General features: G+C 43.2%; 3 protein-coding genes across 3 annotated transcripts; all 3 read right to left on the reverse strand.

Annotated features, from left to right (window-relative positions):
* Positions 1-821: 821 nt before the first annotated feature.
* On the reverse strand, positions 822-4879 carry LOC117855549 (uncharacterized). Its single transcript, XM_034737930.2, has 7 exons — positions 4687-4879; positions 3898-3993; positions 2876-3819; positions 2487-2616; positions 1645-1757; positions 1441-1588; positions 822-1353 (listed from the first exon to the last, which is right to left on the reverse strand). Exons 1-7 carry the CDS (start codon positions 4769-4771, stop codon positions 1106-1108), a joined length of 1764 nt encoding a protein of 587 aa, XP_034593821.1. The 5' UTR covers positions 4772-4879; the 3' UTR covers positions 822-1105.
* An 878-nt stretch (positions 4880-5757) lies between these two features.
* LOC140222947 (factor of DNA methylation 1-like) lies at positions 5758-6800 on the reverse strand. The gene is made up of 3 exons (XM_072294161.1): positions 6659-6800; positions 6331-6540; positions 5758-6232 (listed from the first exon to the last, which is right to left on the reverse strand). The coding sequence occupies exons 2-3, from the start codon at positions 6493-6495 to the stop codon at positions 5981-5983; spliced, it is 417 nt and encodes a 138-aa protein (XP_072150262.1). The 5' UTR covers positions 6496-6540; positions 6659-6800; the 3' UTR covers positions 5758-5980.
* Positions 6801-7038: 238 nt separating this feature from the next.
* LOC117855470 (uncharacterized) lies at positions 7039-9206 on the reverse strand. The gene is made up of 3 exons (XM_034737829.2): positions 8981-9206; positions 7897-7983; positions 7039-7821 (listed from the first exon to the last, which is right to left on the reverse strand). The coding sequence occupies exons 1-3, from the start codon at positions 9039-9041 to the stop codon at positions 7040-7042; spliced, it is 930 nt and encodes a 309-aa protein (XP_034593720.1). The 5' UTR covers positions 9042-9206; the 3' UTR covers position 7039.
* Between the last annotated feature and the right edge of the window lie 12605 nt (positions 9207-21811).

Raw genomic sequence — 21811 nt, forward strand, 5'->3', positions numbered from 1 at the left:
GCCAGATAGTTCAGTCAAATGCTACATTCTATCTAAGGCTTAATGGCAACTTTTTTGTAACTTCTTTTTTAATTCAGGAATATGCTCGACAATCTGTCCATGTAGGCTATCATTATCAAACACCTACACGAATAGGATTGTAGCGTTCACTCATCCTACTTCCATTCATCCAGCATGTACGATGTGCACCTACACGAAAGCAACCAAACACACCCTTCGTTCATCTTCAGAGCCAGAAGAGTATAGGTAGCGGTCTTCCGGGGTCAGTCAACCAAATGCTAGGCGTCAGGATAGCCTTACCAGAGTTTACTCCTGCAAAAACAATCACGTCAACAAATTCACGTGCTACCTCCACCACCATACGAACAAAGCAAGCGCTATCTTAATGATGTGATATGAGATTCGAACAGCAACAGTCAAAAAGTCTGTTGCTCGGTACTCTGCTTAGTATCAAGAGGTGTTTGGGATACAAGTTGCTAAACTTTAGCAGAATCATATCGGATATTCGGATGCTAATTAGGAAGAGTAAATATGATCTAATTACAAAACTAATTGCACAGATGGAGTCTAATTCGTGAGACGAATCTATTAAGCCTAATTAGTCCATGATTTGACAATGTGGTGCCACAGTAAATGATGGATTAATTAGCTTTAATAGATCTCGCGAATTAGACTCCATCTGTGCAATTAATTTTATAATTAGACTATGTTTAATACTACTAATTAGTATCAAACATCCAATGTGACAGGTGCTAAAGTTTAACGGGAGTATCCAAACCACCCCTTAGATCATATGCCAGTGCTACCAATAGAAACGTGTCATTAATTCAATCAGTCAGTGGCAAATTAATACACAGTAAGCATCATCAAACCGAGCATACAGATGCTAGAAATAGGTAAGCATGATTAGCCGGTTACACATGAACGATCAGATGATCGCACACAAGAGAAAGCCAAGCAGGCTACTACATATGCACACCTGCACAGCATGAGGCAGAGTCTTGCTTCGCTATCTCCATGACACCAACAAAGTTGTGATCTTCGATTGCGTCCGAGATATACCGATATTTAGACAAGTCGGGTCTGCTATTCCAATAGAAGCCTTTCATGAGGAAACTTTCCCGCCGGTTTTGGTGTCGCTCCTATGTTGTTTATTTTTCTTGAAACTTGACTTTGACTTGCGACCGGTAACCATGAGATCACAAATTCTCATGTCTACCTCTGTATCATCAAAGCCAATATCCGAGACATCTTGGACCTGCTGTGTCGTAGCCATCAGCTGTTTAGCTGAAGCCTTCTCGGACTCTGCCTCTTCAATTTTCTTCTGAGTGCGTTCCAGGTAGGCAGCATAGGCTTGCAGCAAACAGAAGATCAGTAAATTGGTTGAAAAGGCCATCATATGTATACAAATTATATATATACCCAAAAAAAAAGCCTTACCAGCAATCTCCTTCTTGAGAGCTGCCTTGGTCTCAACAAGTTTACGGTCCATAGCCATCAGCTGGTCAACGGCAGTCTCCGATTTGGTCACTTGAGTTTGGAGATGGCCGATCTCCTCGAAGTTAGATGCAGCTTGGCAAAGGATTGCCTGCAAAACACGTGTAAGAAAAAGAAAAAGATCAACAACTTGACTACAGGTCATACCTCTGCTTGCTTGAGGCACGGAACAGACTCCAGAATAATGTCCCCGGAGTTTTTGGTCCCAATATCAGTGCATCCATTGAGCCCGTCATTCAAGCCCTGAGAAGTTGACTGAACTGTTGGAATGTGGAAAGTTTAAAGAAGAGATGGGCTCAGTGACAATGTTGAAATCTATTCAGATGAACATGGAGTTACGAGATACGCAGAGAAAATCCATAGGCAGAATTGCAGATGAAATGGAGTTACAAGATACACAGATGAACATGGAGTCACAAGTTTACTCGGCCAAGTTTTTTTTTGAATTTTCTAAAAAATGTATCACATACTCCAGATGAATAAATATGGACACTTCAATGGACAGTTGGCTTACTTTTGACTAATCTTCAGTTTTTCTATTGACACCAATTTTCTCAGCCAATGATGCATACACCAAGTTGGAGCTTGAGTCTAATTGTTTGAAAGTGGGAAAGAAAACGAACTTTGTCATAATGCCTTTGGTGCACAGCCCAAAAAAAAACAAAGCTGAACAATGAATATTAGGGCTGGCTATGCTTAAAACCAACCTGCTTGCATAAACAAGTGCACATCAGACCAAAATAATTTGGCAATACTTGAAAAGGGTTAAACCCTATTACTCAGGTAACCTATAATAGCTATATTAAAAATTTCAGCATCAATACTTTTAAGGATTTTTTGTAACTATATTTTGAAGGTTTGATGGAACTGGATCAATTGAAAATATGTGATGCATGGCATAAATATAACTGATGATTCTATTTTGGTGAATTTTGAGAAACTTCCCATCACCATACATACAAAAAGGGGCATGTAAAAAGATTGTATACCTTCCACAGACGACTTGACCTCCTCAGGCTGTGGAATTGGAAAGAATGTTCTGTACAGCTCCTCAAGTTGCAGCAAGTCCTTTCTCTTAGTGTCAATCTCATTTTCCAGAATCTTCATAATCTTCATAATCTTGATTGATAACAAGAAAAGTTACAGCAAATTAGACATTTCTACTCTACCTCCAGAACTTAGTAAGCATTCACAAACTTCTAATGAACCATGATTTCATTTTGATTAGCCCAGGTTTACATTGAACTAACCCTTCATCCATGGTACAAGTGTAATAAACATAGGAGGTCTCAGGTCTAGTGTTGTGATTCTCTTCTTCTTAAGCGAATGGCCGAGCTCCTGCGCTTCCTTTAAAAGAAATTACTAAATGAAATCTTACATGCTTATAGAGGCCTTGCAGCTCCTTATTCCACTTCCTCATGCTATCGTTGATCTTGGCCTGCAACTCCTCATTCCCCTTCGTCAGGCCATCATCCTTGGCCTGCAGCTCCTCAATCCGCTTCGTTAGGCTGTCATTCCTGGCCTGCAGCTCCTTGTTCCCCTTCGTTAGGCTTCCATTCTTGGCTTGCAGCTTCTCACTCCGCTTCCTTTGGCCGTCATTCTCTGCATGCACCTCCTCAATCCGCACCATGAGGCCGACATTCTTGGCTTGTAGCATCTCAGTCTGCTTCCTGAGGCCATCATTCTTGGCTTGCAGCTCCTTATTCTGCTTCATCAGGTCATCAATCTTGGCTTGCAGCCCTGCACTCCACTTCATTAGGCCGGCATTTTTGGCATGCAGCCTCCTGTTCTGCTTCATCATGACATCACTAATGGTTTGCAGCTCCGCTAGGCTGACATTCTTGGCTTGCAGCTGCTCATTATGAATCACTAGCCCATCATGCTTGGATTGCAGCTCCTCATTCTGTTGCATCAGGCCGTCATTGTTTGCTTTCAACTCATTCTGGATAGTTAGGCCGCCATTTTTGGCTTTTGGCTCCCCATTCACCATCTTCATGCCGTCATTACTGGTTTGCAGTACCTCATTCTGCTTCACCAGGCCACCATTATTTGCTTGCAACTCCTCATTCTGCTTCACCAGGCCATCATTCTTGTCGTACAACTCCTCATTCAGCTTTCTCATTCCATCATACTTGGCCTGCATCTCCTCATTCTGCTTCCTCAAGCACTGTATCTCTTTCACTTTCACAGCCAGCTCAACTCTCAGCTTCTGATTCGCCTCACAGTATCCAAGCTCTTTCACATCCTCATCTAGTTGAGCCCTCAGGTCTTTGATCTCCTTTAAAATTCTCTGAGAATCCTCACACACCACCGTCAAATGTTCTGCCCATGGGTGACAAATATTAAAGCCAGCATGAAGAAGAGCGTGAATGATTGAAGTGGCTTTTCAGTAACACGTACCTCCATTCCCAACCAGACTGCCCAAATCTCCGGACAGAACCGCGGCTTTCCTCTTTCTGCTTCCAGATTCTGCCCCAAGATCCTGACCTGCTGCAGCTGCAAAAACAAAGAAATGATTTCCCTTGAGTAAGTGTAAGCTAGATACCCCATTTCAGGTGCAGCAAGGCGAGTAATGTAGTACGAGTCTGTTCCTGAGAATATTACACATCACTGCTGACCACAAACAAAGACAGTAAAAGGAATGAGAGAATGAGATGGCTGAACACAAACTGATTTGTTTCAACAATAAGAAGTGTCAACAAAACTGATGATCCAAGCAACCGATTAGAGTCAGTCGACATATCGTGTCAGCATTCAGATACTCTGCATGCTTGATTTTGACCAATACTCACAGTTGATTTCACTTGACATTTGCCTTAATTCAAGCGCGATTGCTCCCCGGTAGCCGTATCACGCCACTATACTCCTCTATTTCCACAAGTTCCACCATTCAGACTATTACTCCTGAAGGCCAAAAGGTCTCGAATCGAAAGAGTATGCGACCCTCACCCAAGGTCGCAGGAAATGAAATGAAGGGAATGAGCAATCCGGTATTCGAAATGCATGACAGATCAGACTAGGTATCCACGCCGCTCGACCGCAAAGAACAACAGGGAAGTGTAGCTAAACTGAAATGCAGGGAAGTAGTACAAGCAGATCAAGGGCTCCAGGCACCCTCGCAAACAAAAATAAAAAATAGAAAAAGAAATGTGATCAGGTGGGAGAAAGAGAAATCGTGGCTTCTCTTACCACCAGCAGCACTTGGATCGACTCCACGGGGGATGGGCCGCCCGCCGCCCTCTCCCGCCCCGTCGTCTCCGCCGGCGGGGGCCATGGCTACGGCGGAGGAAAGAGTGGTGTTTTTCTTTGTTGCCTCGCTTGCTAACGGCAGGCCACGGGGGTGCGACGTGTCACTTGTGAGCTCTCTGCCTCTCTGCGCCTGTCTCTCGAGTATCCACCTCCCACTCTCCCCAATAAAAAATATTTTTTATGCTCTCTTTCCAAAATATTGTTTATGCTTTGATTGCCTACTTAACGCAAAGTACTCCTCTATCTACAAATGAGACACCGAAGAGAGAGAGAGAGAGAGAGAGAGAGTGCATGGCATTAACTGCACATTTTACCTGAAAACGATTGAGGGTGCCATGAACAGACATGTCTACATACATACATCATTATCATTGTGTCAAACTCTAAAATAACTTACCGAATGCATTTGCAGTCGTGGGGAATATTTCTAGAACAATTTAAATTGCATTTAAAAACTCATATAAGAAAAGAAGACATTGCATATACAATGGAATGGAATACCATGTTTGAATGCAAAACTGAATCCCTGCAATGGAACTGGGGTTTTTTTTTCAAAGAAAAAACAAAAAAATTGCTCATCTCACAACAGTAGGCGTCAGTGTAGCCTTATCAGAGTTTGCTCCTGCTAAAACCATCACCATATGTCCATAACCCCTCATGCACGCTCTGAAATGAGATACCTCAACCACGCAAGAACACAACGGCTTAGTAATCAGATGCAATGCAAGTGCCACCAATAGAAACTTGTTCTCCAATGCAGACAGTCAGTGGGAAATGCCACTGCATTGATTTTACAAAGAAAAAAATGAATACTCCAAAATGATCAGATGAACATGTATCATCGGACCAACACCAGGTAGCTAAATTACGGTACAAATGCTGTAAATAGGCAGCATGATAAGCCGATTACGCATGAATGCTCAGACGATCGCACACAATTGAAAGCCAAGCAAGGCCACAGCACTTGCACCACACCTGCACAATAATACAATATACAGACACCTAGGAACACAAAGGCAACGGGTTGGTGTCATTCAGTTCACCGATCACATCAGTTTTCAGGACAGAAAGCGGCAACAACACCACCACATGCACACATCACATACGCTTGTAATGTCTCTAGGCAAAGGGAGAACACAGAGGATACATCTCCTACCTCAGGAGTCAGGAGGGGGGATCCAGCAGCACAGCTGCACGCGGCTCCCACAAAAGCACCAATGGCGCGCATGCACTACTACTTAGTGGCTTGGTGGGCTTGAGGACCCTGTGTTGTTTCACGTTTCATCTGCCCAAACAGGTGCTTGAGGACCTCCTCCATCGTCGCCCTCCAGCCTTCCCCAAAGTTCCAGAGCTCGGGCACCACATAACGCCCGCTGGGGTTGTACTCGTTCATCTCCATCAGCGCGGCCTTCACTGCATTGCACACATCCTCGCCATACTCGATCAGCAGGAACTTCAGTTTTGGATCATCGTCATCTAGAAATTCCTGCAACAAAGTAGGATGACTATGATTCCCAAACAAATACTAGCCTCTACAAATGCCAAAGATAACACCAAACTTGGATAGAAAAATACAGTAAATACCTTGTGTTCTCCATTAACCTGAACAATCATAAAAGGATGCCAGAATGGGTTCTTCAATTCCTCCTGCCAAGTTGAGACCAACTCTGCTGCTCTCATCTGGTAATCGTCGTCTCCATATTTTCTCTTACATGCATCTTGAAATGGCTTCTCGTTAAGTTCTCCCATTCTTTTGATCCCAATAGCTCTCTGCCCATTTAACTCGTCTAAACCCTGAGGATCACGATAATCATTTCATCAATGAAAAACAGCTTATGAACATCTGCTGATGGAGAACACGTTAGATGCATGGTAACTGTTAAAACATTCACAAAAATAAAACGAGCAGTACCACAATCAACTCTTCAAACTTTCACGCTCTTTCCTCACAAGACATCCGGTCAAATCTTCCAGCCCGTCATTATTAGATTCCAGCTCCTCAATCCCATTCATCAGGCTACAAATCGTGGCTTGCAGGTCCTCATTCCTCTTCATTAGTCCATCATTCTTGGCTTGAACTTCCTCACTCTGCTTTGTTAGGCCAACATTCTTGGCTTGCAGCTCTCCATTCCGCTTCCTCATGCTGTCTATATTGGTGTGCAGCTCCTCATTCTCCCTCGCCAGATCGTCATTCTTGGTTTGGAGGTCCTTATTCTGCTTAGCCAGGCAATCATTCTTGGCCTGCAGCTCCTTATTCTGCTTCACCAGGCCGACATTCTTTGCTTGCAGCTCCTCATTCCCCTTTGTTAGGCTTACATTCTCGACCTGCAGCGCCCCATTCCGCTTCCTCATGATGTCTATTGGTTCGCAGCTCATCATTCTCCTTCACCAGATCATCATTCTTGGCTTGCAGTTCCTTGTTCTGCTTCGCCAGGTCATCATTCTTGACATGCAGCTCCTCATTCTGCTTCCTCATTCCATCATTCTTGCCTTGCACCTCCTCATTCTGCTTCCTCAGGCACTGCATCTCTTTCGCCTTCAGAACCAGCTTAACTCTCAGCTTCTCATTCTCCTCAACCAGATCATCATTCTTGGCTTGCAGGTCCTTGTTCTGCTTCGCCAGGCCATCGTTCTTGGCCTGCAGCTCCTTATTCTGCTTCACCAGGCCGGCATTCTTTGAGTTCAGCTCCTCATTCCACTTTGATAGGCCGACATTCTTGGTTTGCAACTCCCCATTCTGCTTCCTCATGCTGTCTTTATTGGTTCGCAGCTCCTCATTCTCCTTCACCAGATCATCATTCTTGGCTTGCAGTTCCTTATTTTGCTTCGCCAGGCCATCATTCTTGGCTTGCAGCTTCTCATTCTGCTTCCTCATTCCATCATTATTGCCTTGCACCTCCTCATTCTGCTTCTTCAGGCACTGCATCTGTTCCGCCTTCTGAACCAGCTCAACTCTCAGCTTCTCATTCGCCTCACAGTACCCAAGCTCTTTCACATCCTTATCTATTTGAGCCTTCAGGTCTTCAATCTCCATTAAAAGCTTCTGAGAATCCTCGTACGCCACCTCCAAATGTTCTGCCCATGGGCAACAAATATTAAAGCCATGGCATGAAGGGTGAAAGATCGAAGTGGGTTTTCAGTAACACGTACCTCCATTCCCAACCAGATTGCTCGAATCTTCAGACATAACTGCAGCTTTCCTCTTTCTGCTTGCCCCAAGATCCTGGCCTGCTGCAGCTACAAAAACAAAGAAAACATTTGCTTTCAAGAAGTGCAAGCTAGATAACCCACCACAGGTACAACTAGGCGTATAATATATCACAAAGTCTGTTCCTAAGCCTTACATATCACCGCTGAACACAACCAAACACAGTAAATGGAACGAGAGAATGAGATGACCGAACAGATACTGATTCTTTTTCAATAAAACTAAACATAAAGATGTGTCAACAAAACTGATGATCCAGGCAACCAATTAGAGTTGACATATCGTGTGACAGCCTTCAGAAACTCTGCACGCTTGATTTTGACTAATTGTCGCAGTTGATTTAACTTGGCATTTGCTTTAATTCAAATGCGATTGTTCCTTGTAGGCAGCATCACGTCAATATACTCCTCTATTCCTACAAGTTCCACCGCTCAGATAGTCAGATTATTACTCCTGAAGGCCAAAAGGCTTGTGCCTCCAATCGAAAGAGTATGGTATTCGAAATGCATAACAGATCAGACTAGGTATCCAAATACACCGCTCGATCGCAAAGAACAGTAGAGAAGTACTGTAGTAGATAAACTAAACTGCAGGGAAGTAGTACTAGTAGCAGATCAAACGCTCAAGGTGCCCTCCCGCAAACAAAAAGAAAAAAAAATGTGATTAGGTAAAAGAAAGGGGAACCACCAGCAGAAGCAGAACTTCGATCAACACCACGGCGCATGGGCGGCCCGCCGGACTCTCCAGTCTCGTCCCCTCCGCCGTCGGTGGCCATGGCTACGGCTGCGGAGGAAGAGGGCACTGATGAAGAGATGGGGTTTTCTTTTTGCTTTCCTGCCTCGCTTGTTAACGGCACTACCGCACTAGTAGGTATACAAACTACGCCACTCGACCGCAAAGAACATCATAGAAGTAGTAGACAAACTAAACTGCAGGGAAATTGTAGTTGCATATCAAGGGCTTAAGGCACCCTTGCAATTTGCAAACAAAAGTAGAAAAGAAAAGGGAAATCGTTTCTTCTCTTACCACCACCAGGAGGAATTCGATCGACACCACGGCACACGGGCGACCCGCGGGACTCTCCCATCTCGTCACCTCCCCGGCGGGGGCCATGGCTACGGCGGCGGAGGAAGAGGGCACCGATGAGAAGAGGGGGTTTTCTTCCTTTCTGCCACGCTTGCTAACGGCACTACGGCAGGGGAACGGCCCAAGGTGGGGTTCTGTGAGCTCTCTCGACCTTCCAAGAGACCCACAAGGCTGGTTTGGTTGGAGGCAATTGATGGGGGTAGAGAGAGTTTAGATGCAAAAAATTAAAAGTATATTGTTTGTTGTCTGTTTGGTGGGTTTAGGAATTTTAATTGAAAGAGTAATGGGAGTTTAGAAAAGTAACTCTCACCGATCACTTTATATGAAAGGGGTGGAAATTTATTTTAAGTGGAAGATAGATGAATCTACACTGTTAATCATTACTTGATATAATTTTCCACCTCTAAAGTCTAAAGCCCACACAAAACAAGAGATATGAAAATCTCACTTAAATTTCTACTCTTAATTCCATCCAAAAGACAAACATGCAATGGGACTTGTTGGGATCTGGATTTGAATTGTAAACGTCACCCTCACATGCCGCTTTAAAGAATTGGATCATCACAATGATAATCGAAATAATCTTCACCTTCGCTCAAAGGTAACACCCTCGTTTCCTTTTCTTACCTTCATCACCTCGGCTGCGAGGGTGCGGGGAAATTGTTTTGATCGTGTCTGCAGGTACTCGCGCTGGAGGGCGTGAAGCGAAGGTATTCGGCAAACTTAGAAGAGCGAGGCGAAGGTTGTGAGCACATTCGATGTCCAAAATCCAAGGCCTAAGATCATTTGGGCGAAGGTGTGAAGGATTAAGGTCACGTTGTGAACGTGACCCCGGTGATATGAATAGCATGACTCGGTTAGGGTGTACAAATCGGATTAGAACTCTTTCTTGTACAACATATTTTTGGAATGTAATGGTTAAGTGAGGGTAAATTCGGTATGTAAAAGTCGGTTGGCCTCCCTATAAAAGGGGAGGCACCCCCACTGTACAAGGGTTCACATTTTTTAGAAATACAAGCCTTAAGAGTTTTGTTTTCCATTTGTGTGTGCTTTCTTTAAGTTTTCGTTGAAGAGCTCACTCTAAACCAACATTTTGGCGCCCATTGTCGGTGTTTTACACTCGGCAACCTACCGAGGGTATCCTTAGATAGTAGATTGGTTGGTGGGGGATCGTCGGATCTGGAACTTGATGGTAAAATCAAGGAGATTTATACAGGTACGGACCGCCAGAGTAGCGTAATACCCTACATCCTATTTGGGGTGTTGTATATTGCGGCCCTACGCTTGGGTGTTGCTTGGTGTTGAGGATTTGATCCTCTGTTGTGGTTTTGCCGATCTAGGTACCCCTACCCTCCTTTATATACTCCAAGGGGGGTGGGATTACTAGTCGGTTACAAGGCAGAAGTCCTATTAGAATTATAGGGTACGAGTCCTAATAGAATTACAGGGGAATCCTAGGAGTCCGTCTTCTTCCTTCCTTGCAGATACTAGGGATTTATCCCCGACAAGCCACCAAGCGCTTCATAGTCGAATGCAGTAGTCTTCAAATACTTTGTAGATCCTCACCAAGTAGTATTAGTTCTCCTCGAGTAATTTGTCTAGCTGAATCTTCAAAGTTATTTGAAGCTACCATGAAATTATGGTGTGCTCAAGTCCTTGATCGTCTTGATTTCGTAATCTTCATCTTTGGAATGTGATATGGAGGGCGGCGGAAGTTGCACTCCATATGGAGTAACCCCTGAGCCTTAGGTTGAATCGAAGAATCAGGCTAAGGGTCAATAAAATCTTGAATCTTCTTCTTTTATCTTGAAAAAATCAACTACTGGGTGTAGCTTATTAGCCCCCGAGCCTTGGAATGATTAAATAATCAATCTGAGGGTTTTCAATCTTCACAAAATTATCATCTGAGTAGTTTCGCGGCATTCAAACCCCAAGCTTTGGAGCTGGGTGAACCGTAGGAGCCACATCGAGTAGTTATTTGGCGCTTAGCCCCCGAGCTTGGAAGCTAGCTGAGCCATTGGAGATATTACTGAGTACTAATTGGTGCTTAGCCCCTCGAGTTTAGGAACTAGCTAAGCCAATGGAGGTATGCTGAGCGTCCTGGAGAGTCATCGCCCAAGCTTGACCTAAAAAATGATGCATATATTATGTAGCGTATTGTAAATTTTGGAACTACTGAAAATTATTTAGTGATGAATATAATGTAAATGTTGTGTACCATGCTCTTGTTTCGGTCATATTTTTTTCGAGTAGTTAGCCTATTACATTTAGGCTCTCAGTCCCTGTTTAGCCATTGCCACTGCGTGTGAGATCTTTGTCTCGTGTACGCGTACTAGCACTGCTGCTACGGAGATCTTTGTCGCCTAGCGTTTAGGCATGACAGAAGATCCGAGACTTTCACGGATTAAGGTGTTTTCTACTCGAAGAGATTAGCGACCGCTAAGAAGAGACATTGAAAATAAGTAGTTGGCATTATGATAATAAAAAGAGTGCACTTAAAGTAGTCGTTAAGACTTTTTCTGCCTTTTGGCGAGTATAGCGCGTGTTGCCATGCACAATATTTGTGCCTCCTTAGGGTGTAACCAATGTGAGCCTCCAGCGCTCAGTCCATCAAACTCGTGGCCATAGCCTCCGAAATTAAATGTACCAAACCTATGGTGGTGCCTCCAGAACTCAGTGCACCAAACCCGTGGCTATAGCCTCTATAATTTTGTGTACCAAGCACATGGCTGTCGGTCAACATCCCCCAAGAGTAGTTGGCGAAGTGTAGCTCTAGAGGGTAATTCTTGTCGAGAGATGTACACAGATAGGTAGCCAGCGTATTGGCCAACCACGCTGAAAACAAGTCAGAGAAAAAATAATTATTAAAAAAGTGATTTAGCTTGATTCATGGGCGATTGCCGATGAAGCCATGGCGGTCGTAGATGAAGCCACGACAATTTGTTGATGAAGCCAACTAGTCGAAGTTGATTCCAACTAGTTGTCGATGGTGTGCGACCTGCCCTGACTAGTTTTTTAGTCGAGACGAGTAGTCGAAGTAGTCGTTGGCAAGTCGCGGGTCAATTTTGTCGAATGTATCTATGCGTGCTGAAACCGCATACTGCTTTGCCAGAGATTTGTTGGAGGTTACTAACCTTTATTGGAGAATCACCGTGTAGGGAACAGGTGCGGCTCTTTGTTGATCTCGATGCTTCCCTTGTGCTCCGTTTTCTTTTTTGCCTCTGCATGTGAGTAGTAATTTTCAACTAGTTGAATTTTTAGCCGCACAGTAGGGACAACAGCCATGCTCTGCTCCATTTTGATGTGTGTGCTGCTACTTGATTCAACTTTCTGCAGACTTGATTTTCTACCGATAACGCAGTAGCTTGTGGAGATGGAGTCATTAACGATTGGTGCAAGTACTCCTCTCCGCCTTGGACTTGAAGAAGTTGACTCCCCCTTGAAACAGATGCCAGGTCCAACGGGGCCCGAAAAAATTGAATCTATCTCGGATTGATAGCAGTAGTCTGCTCTCCGTTGTAAATTGACTTAGACCAGTGACGCTGACTTCTTTTTTCCGGACTCTGGCGAATTCCAAAGATGCGATGATGCGCGTCGGCTCCTTCTCGGACTCGACGAGCAACAAATAGATTGATTTTGTGGATGAGGTCCTTCAAGCTCACCCGATGATCTCGACAATCACCCCTACCTAGCGCGCCAGATGTCGGTGTTTTATACTCGGCAACCTACCGAGGGTATCCCGAGGTAGTAGATTGGTTGGTAAAGGAATCGCCGGATCAGGAACTTGATGGTAAAAGTGGGGAAACAAGGCACAGATTTATACAGGTTTGGGCCGCCAGAGTAGGATAATACCCTACGTGCTGTTTAGGGTGTTGTATATTGCGCCCTGCGCTTGGGTGTTGTTTGGTGTTGAGGATTTGGTCCTCTGTTATGGTTCTGCCGATCTAGGTACCCCTGCCCCTTTATATACTCCATGGGGCGGGATTACTAGTCGGTTATAAGGTAGGAGCCCTATTAGAATTACAGGGTATGAGTCCTAGTGGAATTATAGAGGAATCATAGTAGGAATCCATCTTATTCCTTCCTTGCCGATACTAGGAATCTATCCCCGACACCCACCATTTGTGCTCGAGAAGAATTCACGATGGCTCCTGCTAGGAAGAAGATAACGATGGCAAATTCAAGCAAATCAATCCCGAGTGAAGAAGCAAACCCTAGAGGCCCAAATGCAAGCATAAATCAAGAAGCCAAAGGGAAAATGGTGAGAATCCCCCACAGCAAGAGACTACCACAGACCAGCAAGAAACAAGAGCTTCCATTAATTTGACTGCACATGAAATTGAAATGGCTAGGCTCAGGCAAGAAGCGGTGGAATTGAACCAAGCAAGGCAAATATTAATAGATCAAGCAACATCGCAGGCCGCTAAAGAGGTGCAACTAGCTAGAGACGAAATCAAGAGATTATGTGAGTGGAATTGGAACGACTCAAAGAAAAGCAAGTTCATCAGCAAAACACCTATGCTCATCCCAATCAAGAGAGGCAAGCCCATCATCAAAACACCTTCGCTCAATCCAATCAAGAAAGGCAATTCAAGCAGCTGAGCAACTTCGCAAACGAAACACAAGGTTTGGGGTAGGAATCATGGCTAAATAGTTTAAGTCAGGTCCTTCATCACAAGAAGTGAGAGTCTTGCATACCAGAACATGGGATCAAAAATCGTCTTTGTCACAAGAGCTCCAGCTAACCCCTTGATCTCAAACTTACAGGCTAGGACCCTTGCCAAAGTACTCAGGACACTCTGATACAAGGAAATTCTTGATGAGTTATGAGGCTGCAATACTATCAGCCGGAGGTGATGAATCAGTTCTGGCAAAGTCTTTTATCATTGCAGCAGAAGATGCAGCAACTATGTGGTATTCATTGTTGAACCCAGGGGTAATTCATTCGTGGAAAGATTTGAAGCTAGGGATACTGGAAAATTTCCAGGGTTTTTAGAGACTAAAATTGACGGAAAATGATCTGTTTTGTTGCAAGCAGAAAGAATAGGAGTCATTGCAAGGCTATTTCAAAAGATTTGTGCACTTGAGAGCGCAAGCTCCAAATGTGTTAGCTTCAGTAGCTATCAGAGCGGCCATCATTGGCTTAAAGATAGGGCAATGTCGATCCCATCTCATGCGAGAAACACCAAAGACAATCCAAGTGTTGTATGAAGAATTTGAGAAATATTGTAGGTCTGATAATGACTACCTCATGTTCATGGAGGAGCAATCTCAACAAAAGCAGGCTGCAAGACAAAACTATAGCAACAACAAGGGTTGGGTCAGTCCTAGAAGTATTCCCACCCAACCAACAAGAATAGTATTTGGTGTCAAGGGAAACAATCAGTCAAAACAGATGGAGCAGAATTCTACTAACACAAACAACCAATCTGCAAACAATTCAAACACTTAGTCCCAGGGAGGATTTAGAGGTGGAAGAGGTGGAGGAAGAGGAAGAGGCTGAGGTAGAGGTCAACCCCCTCACCAGAGAAGGAAATTTCATTGCATTTTTCATGGGGAAAATTTTGATCATGGCTCCACATATTGCTCGAACAAGAAAAGGATGGATGCAATACTCGAGAAAGAGAAAAAAACAAAAGGAGAGAATGAACCTAGTTAATCACACATCTACACCTTGGCTTTCACAACCTTATTGCCCAGTCTACTGAGGAGTAAATTCAAGAACAGTTCATGCTTCTACACTTGCAAGCTCAGCATCCACACCAACTTTCAATTATCAGCCAACCCATGCATTCAATTATTAACCCACACAAGCTTGCAGTTATCAGTCAACTCCCACTTTCAATCATCAACCAATTTGGCAATCTCAAACTTTACAAGCTCAGAACGTGGAAAAAAGAGCTCTGCATGAACACCACATAATCCCGTAGCCACCACCATATTTCGGAGTATCAGCACCTCCACAGCCAACGAAGGTGGAAGGGAAATTAGAGAAATCAGATGCATTGCCGACAATCGGGATGATTATGCCAATAACCAGAGGATCAGCCTTGGAATTCGAAAGTAAGAAACAAAGAAACAATTAAAATTTAGAGAGGTAGGCAACATATTTGTGGAAGGCAAAGTGAAGAAAACCAAATGATCTCATGTCCCAATCACCTTGACGGAGGATGACATGCAGTTGAAAAGCTATCATCACAATGATGCCATGGTAATCAATGCAAACATTACAAATTGGGAATTGGAAAAATCTTGGTGGAAAATGGCTCTTCCACGGACATCATGTTCGCCAGCACCTTCGACAAGATGGAGTTAAACAGGAATCTGTTGCAACCCCCAGACACGCCGTTGTATGGTGTCGGAGGAAAAGTAATACATGCATTAGGAAAAATTTCCTAACCAGTCTCGTTCCAAACAGTTCAAAATTCAAGAACAGAGTATATATCATTTGATGTGGTTGAAATGTATTATCCATAGTTCGGAATTTTTGGTAGAGGATTTTTTGAACAAATTTGAAGCTGCAATTCATCAACCCTATCTATGTATGAAGATGCCTACGTTGCATGGTGTCATCACCATTTTTGGAGATCAAGGTGACGGAAAAAACATAGAAAGGAGGAGAATTCTGGGTCAAAGAAATGTGAATGCACTTGAGGCAGAGAGTCAAGTAAAGAAGGTTATCAAAGAGCCCAAAGGAGATAAAGAGAAAGTAAACATCGAGGAAAATTGTGACACAAAAAGAGTGTTATTTGATGACATGGTCTTTGGCCATGAAGTAATCATCAGGACTGATCCTGATCCTGAGGAGGAAGAGAAATTGGTTGAATTTCTTCGCAAGAACAAATATGTATTTGCATGGTCTGCAAATGAATTAGTGGGGGTCAACAGAAATATTACTGAACACAAGCTAAGCATCAAAAAAGCAATAAGACCAAAGAGGCAGAAGCTGAGAAAGATGTCAGATGACAAGGTAGCAGCAATTAAATCTGAGGTCCAGAGATTGCTCGATGCGAAGGTCATCAGAGAGGTTGAGTATCCCCAATGACTAGCCAATACAGTCCCTATCAAGAAAAAGAATGGAAAGTGGAGAATGTGCAAAGATTTCACCAATCTGAATAAGGCTTGCCCAAAAGATAATTTTCCTCTACCTAGAGTTGACAAAGTGATTGATGCGGCAGCAAGAGCAGCATTATGTCACTCCTCAATTGTTTCTCAGGTTATCACCAGGTGTGGATGAGAAAGGAAGACGAAGAGAAAACCAATTTCATCACCCCATTCGGAACATATTGTTTTGTCCAAATGCCGGAGGGGCTCAAGAACGCTGGGCCAATGTTCACGCGCATGACTGATGAAGTGTTGAAACCTCATATTGATAGAAATATAATGCATACGTTGATGACATCATCATGAAAAGTGACCAAAGAGAGGATCACATCCAAGATCTTGCAGAGACTTTCGCTAGGCTCCGCGAAGCAAACTTAAAATTGAATCCGGAAAATTGTGTTTTTGGATTCCAGAAAGGGAAAATGTTGGGTTGTCTTGTGTCCACCAAGGGGGTAGAGGCAAACCTAGATAAGATAAAAGCAATCAGAGTTATGGAAGAACCCAATTCCAGAAAGGATCTCCAAAAGCTCATCGGAAGAATTGTGGCGCTAAACAGATTTATATCAAAATCAGCTGAAAGAAGTTTGCCCTTTTTCAAGGTGCTAAGGGGGGCTGGAAAGCTAGAATGGGGTCCTGAGCAGAGCAAAGCAATCGCGGAATTGAAATATTACCTTGAGAAAATAGCTATACTATCACCTTGGCAATTGGGGGAACATCTCTTCATGTATATTGCCGCATCCCAATCAGCGGTAAGCGTCGTCCTAGTGTGAGAAGTTGAAAGCGAAGGTGCAATGAAACAAATGCTTGTATATTGTGTGTCAGAGGCACTGTCAGGTTCCAAGTTATTGTATTCTGAACTGGAAAAGATTGCTTTTGCAGTGATCATGGCATCCAGAAAGTTAAGGCATTACTTTGAGGGTCACAAAGTTACCGTGCTATCAGATCAACCGTTCAATGACTTGTTTCCAAACAGAGAAGCTTCAAGCAGAATTGCAAAATGGGCAACTGAATTGTCCAAGCATGTAATAGACTTTGAGAAGAGGGGAGCCATAAAATCTCAAGTGCTGGCAGATTTTGTCATACATTGGACCGCTCCAGACCATAGTTGCGAAGGTGAAGAGGTCATTCCAGTCCGAGATATCACCTACGATGGTGCCTGGTGACGCAAAGCAGTTGGAATCGCTGCAATAATAACATCACCATCAGGAGTGAAAATCAGATACACTGCAAGACTGCAATACTCAGATCCATCACATAAGTGCACAAACAATACCACAGAATATGAGGCACTATTGCTTGGTCTACGCAAAGTTAAAGCATTGAGGGCAACAAATTTCTTGGTAAAATTGGATGCAAAAGTAATCAAAGAGCAAATCGAAAAAGAATGCGAGGTCAGAGAGCCGGAATTGATAAAATACTTAGCGAAGGTTAGGAGAATGGAAAGGCATTTTAGGGGAGATTGAAGATTATCTTGACCCCCTAAGTGGGTTTTGGTGAATTAATGACACAAGCTTAAGTGTCTAATGAACTTTAAAGTGCATGAGCAGGTTTAAAATGATTGGTGGACATGTAGGACTTGTGGATGACCCTCAAAAAGGAAATGAATGAATATGAGGCATACCTTGAAGGCTAAATTTATTTTTTGTTTGAATTTTGAGTATAGGAATGCCGCACTATTAAGAAGGATACATAATCTTTGGTCATTACGTTGAAAAAGGTGCTTAAGATGACCTAATCAACCTATGAGAGATATCTTTGCACTGGCACTTCACTTGGGGATACTTAGAATGGTGCTGATATGAGAGCTCCAGAATATTCAGGAGGTTCCGGAGTTTTCGGAGAAAGTTCCAAAAAACTCCAGAACTTAACGTCCCAACGGCTAGTTTTGGGGCGAAGGGGTATAATTACCCCCTCACCCTCTCGCACAGTTAGGCTCTTGACCTAACTTCGTGCTGAGCTTCAGAAAAGCATTCAAGTCCTCCTCTTTACTCTCCTTTAGCATTCTTAGTGAGATTTGGTGGAGATTTAAGGAGGGATTCAAGGGAAGGGCAAGAGAGTGTGCTAGTGAGCTGATTTCCCATCTCTTGAGCACCTTGTTCTTCATCAAGCCGGTGATTTTGTGTTGGTTACTCTTGGAGCTTCAAGCTCCTAGCCGGCTAGGCATTGCCCATGGAGCATCCAAGGTTGTGGCTACCTACATGAAGTTTGTATTACCCCGATGATTGAGTAAGTGACTCTATCTCAATCTTTATGGTCGCTAGAGTGAGGAAAGTGGCTTAGGTGAGAAAAGCTCACCCTTTGTGGGTTCCTCAATGGAGACGTAGGCTTCAAGTGTGGAGCTGAACTTCGGTAGACAAATCCTTGTGTCTCTTGTGCTTGTTGTTCTTCATTCCGTTCATATTCAAGCATGGAACATATTTCTAGGGTTTGTGCTCAATCTACTTTTCTAGAAGGTTGCTTGCAGTTCTATCTTGTCCCAGAGACTTAGAATACCCTATCGCTTAACCTATATTTGGCGATTTACTTTTGGACAAGCATTTCTTAGGGTTGTAGTTCACTCACATTATTCTCCGGAGAATCCGCAGATTTCTCCGAAAATTCCGTAAGTTGCGGAATTTCTGGAACAATCTTTGAAAACTCCGAATGTTGCTTATAAACTTGTTCAAAGTTGTGTAAAATTTTCAAGTTCGACTATTCAACCCCCCCCCACCCCCACTCTAGTCGACATCCTAGATCCTTTCAGTTTCACTGTTGAGCATTACCAAGAAAAGGGAATGGTGAGGTTGATGATTTAGCAAAGAAAGCCTCCAAAAATGAGCAATTACCACCATATGTATTCTTTGAAGTCATTACAACTCCATCGATAAAACGAGACAAGCAACCAATGAGTTTAGTAAATGCAATTAGCAGCATGGATTGGAGATCCCCAATCATCGCTTACCTTCGCAGCAAGTATGAACCAGTAGAGGAGCACAAACTCAAGCACATGAAGCAAAGAGCGAGAGGCTACATCATGAAAGGGGAATATTTGTACAAGTTGGGAGTGAGTGCATCGTTGCTAAAGTGCATCTCACAAGAAGAGGGAATCGAATTGCTGAAATAAATCCACAGTGGATACTGCGGATGTCATATTGGGGTTAGAGCATTAGTTGGAAAAGCTTTCAAGCAGGGATTCTATTAGCTAATGGCAATCAGAGATGTTGAGCAAATTGTCAGAATGTGCAAGGCGTGCCAATTTGCAACCAAACATCAACGAGTACCGGGATTACCTTTGCAGTTAATCACTCCCACCTGGCCGTTACAGAGATGGAGAATGGATATAGTGGGTCCATTGCCAACAGCTCAAGGAAATTACAAATATGCAGCCGTAGCAGTCGAATATTTTACCAAATGGATTGAGGCAAGGCCTTTGACAACAATCACCTTCGAAACCATGAGAAAATTTTTCTGGCAGCAAATCATATGCAGGTTCGGAGTCCCAAGGGAATTAACCATCGATAATGGCAAGCAGTTTGATTGCTATGAGTTCAGGCAGTATTGTGGGATGATTGGAACCAAGCTAAACTTCGCATCAGTATACCACCCAAGATCCAACGGGGCTGTAGAAAGAGCAAACAGTGAGATTTTCACCGCAATCAAGAAATGCCTTTTCGATTAGAAAAAGGGAAAGTAGGCAAAAGAGTTGCCGAGGGTAGTTTGGTCTCACAACACAACCGAGTTCAAAATAATTAAGTTCACTCCATTCATATTGCTCTACGAGGCTGAGGCAATGTGCCTGGAGGCAATAGCACACCAGAGTGCGAGGGTAATAGCTGAGCAAAATGAGGAAAATGAGGCAATAGACAAATATATCATTGAGATTGATAGGCTTGAGGCAGCCGAGAACTTAGAAAAATATCAAGAACAAACAAGAAAGTGGAGAGATAAAAAGGTTGTCAGAAAAGACATCAAAGTGGGAGATTTCATTCTTAAAAGAAAAAAGAGTGCAGAAACCGTAGGCAAATTGCAAGTAGCTTGAGAAGGACCGTATCTGGTTGTGAGCAGCGTCAGGCCAGGAGCTTATCATTTGGCCGATGAAGAGGGGGAGGAGCTGCCACATTCGTGGAATGTGGACAACCTTTGCAAGTTCTATCCTTGAGCAAAAAATAGGTGCGGGGTCAGTTGCATGGAGTTATAAGCACAATCAGGTCCTAAAAATAGCATAGTTTTACTTTATTGCAATTTATTTTACCTCAAAATGTAAGCGCAGGGTCGGTAGCATGGAGTTATAAACGCAATCGGATCCCTGGGCAGCGCAATTTTACATTCTTGCGAATTTACATTTCTACAAAATGGGTCATACTCTTTTCCTCACTAGGGGGGCTCCACATCGGAGGTGAGGTTTTTAATGAGGCGATCCTGATGTAATCATTTACATTATGAAGAAAAGAAATTCCCCCTGAAACCGTGCTCGAGAATGCGCATGTGATGCGATAACTTTACTTTTATGTCTAAGAACACATTCGCATGGGGTGTCAGAAAGAACACACCTGTGACGCGATAACTTTACTTTTATCTCTAAGAACACCTTCGCATGGGGTGTCAAAAAGAACGCGCTTGTGACGCGATAACTTCACTTTTATGTCTGAGAACACCTTTGCATGTGTGTCAGAAAGAACGCGCATGTGACACGATAACTTTACTTTTATGTCTGAAAACACCTACGCATAAGGTGTTAAAAGAATGTGCCTGTGACGCACCTTATCATCTTTCTATAAGAGAAAGAGATAAGAAAACACCTTCGCACAAGGTGTGAAAAGAATCCGCCTGTGATGCACCCAATCTTCTTTCTATAAGAGAAAGAGAGAAAGAGATAAGAAAACACGTTCGCACAAGGGGATAAAAAAATGCGCCTGTGACGCACCTTATCGTCTTTCTATAAGATAAAGAGATAAGAAAACACCTTTGCACAAGGTGTTAAAAGAATGCACCTGTGACGCACCCAATTTTCTTTCTATAAGAGAAAGAGATAAGAAAACACCTTCGCACAAGGTGATAAAATAATGCGCTTGTGACACACCTTATCGTCTTTCTATAAGAGAAAGAGATAAGAAAACACCGTCGCACAAGATGTTAGAAGAATGCACTTGTGACGTGTCTTATCATCTTTCTATAAGAGAAAAATTTAAGGAAGAGATTCGGCATGTGAAGGTGTCAGAGAAAGATATCATGATCATCGAAAACAAACTAGGAAGTAAAAAATAAGAAATTAACGTCGAAAGCAACCTAAAGGTTGCCAATTCGACACACACAAGAGTTGGACCTGCGAAGGTTTTCAGCTAAATGAATCCATCTCAGGCCATGTTCAATTATAAAAGCTTACAAAGAAACAGTTTCCTCTGCATCTCTATCACTTTCTGAAAGGGGGAAGACCTTTTTTGTAAAAAAAATTCCGAAAGTGATCGAGACTTGAGGAAAATCAAAAGTTTACAATTCAAAAGGGAAGTTCGACAACACAGCCTACACGAACAGAGGCTATGCTAGGATCAAAACCATTATATATAAAGCAATATTCTTCATCCTTGGGGCACTCATTTTCGATCTTGACCTCCGCAGCATACGATTCAAAATCTGATGCTTGGGATCGACTAACCCGTCCACCACCAGTAGAATCAAGCAAGTGACATA

The sequence above is a fragment of the Setaria viridis genome, chromosome 5 (genome assembly GCF_005286985.2).
Source record: "Setaria viridis chromosome 5, Setaria_viridis_v4.0, whole genome shotgun sequence".
Classification (NCBI taxonomy): Eukaryota; Viridiplantae; Streptophyta; class Magnoliopsida; order Poales; family Poaceae; genus Setaria; species Setaria viridis.

What these genes read in the sequence shown, in the direction of transcription:
- LOC117855470 (XM_034737829.2), bottom strand. Translation starts at nt 9,041, where the DNA reads ATGGGAGAGTCCCGCGGGTCGCCCGTGTGCCGTGGTGTCGATCGAATT. An exon ending in TCGAATTCCTCCTGGTGGTG is followed by an intron (nt 7,984 to 8,980) that starts GTAAGAGAAGAA and finishes TTGTTTTTGTAG; the next exon opens with CTGCAGCAGGCCAGGATCTT. An exon ending in CAATCTGGTTGGGAATGGAG is followed by an intron (nt 7,822 to 7,896) that starts GTACGTGTTACT and finishes GCCCATGGGCAG; the next exon opens with AACATTTGGAGGTGGCGTAC.
- LOC140222947 (XM_072294161.1), bottom strand. Translation starts at nt 6,495, where the DNA reads ATGGGAGAACTTAACGAGAAGCCATTTCAAGATGCATGTAAGAGAAAA. An exon ending in AGGTTAATGGAGAACACAAG is followed by an intron (nt 6,233 to 6,330) that starts GTATTTACTGTA and finishes ACTTTGTTGCAG; the next exon opens with GAATTTCTAGATGACGATGA.
- LOC117855549 (XM_034737930.2), bottom strand. Translation starts at nt 4,771, where the DNA reads ATGGCCCCCGCCGGCGGAGACGACGGGGCGGGAGAGGGCGGCGGGCGG. An exon ending in CGATCCAAGTGCTGCTGGTG is followed by an intron (nt 3,994 to 4,686) that starts GTAAGAGAAGCC and finishes TTGTTTTTGCAG; the next exon opens with CTGCAGCAGGTCAGGATCTT. An exon ending in GGTCAAGTCGTCTGTGGAAG is followed by an intron (nt 1,758 to 2,486) that starts GTATACAATCTT and finishes ACATTCCAACAG; the next exon opens with TTCAGTCAACTTCTCAGGGC.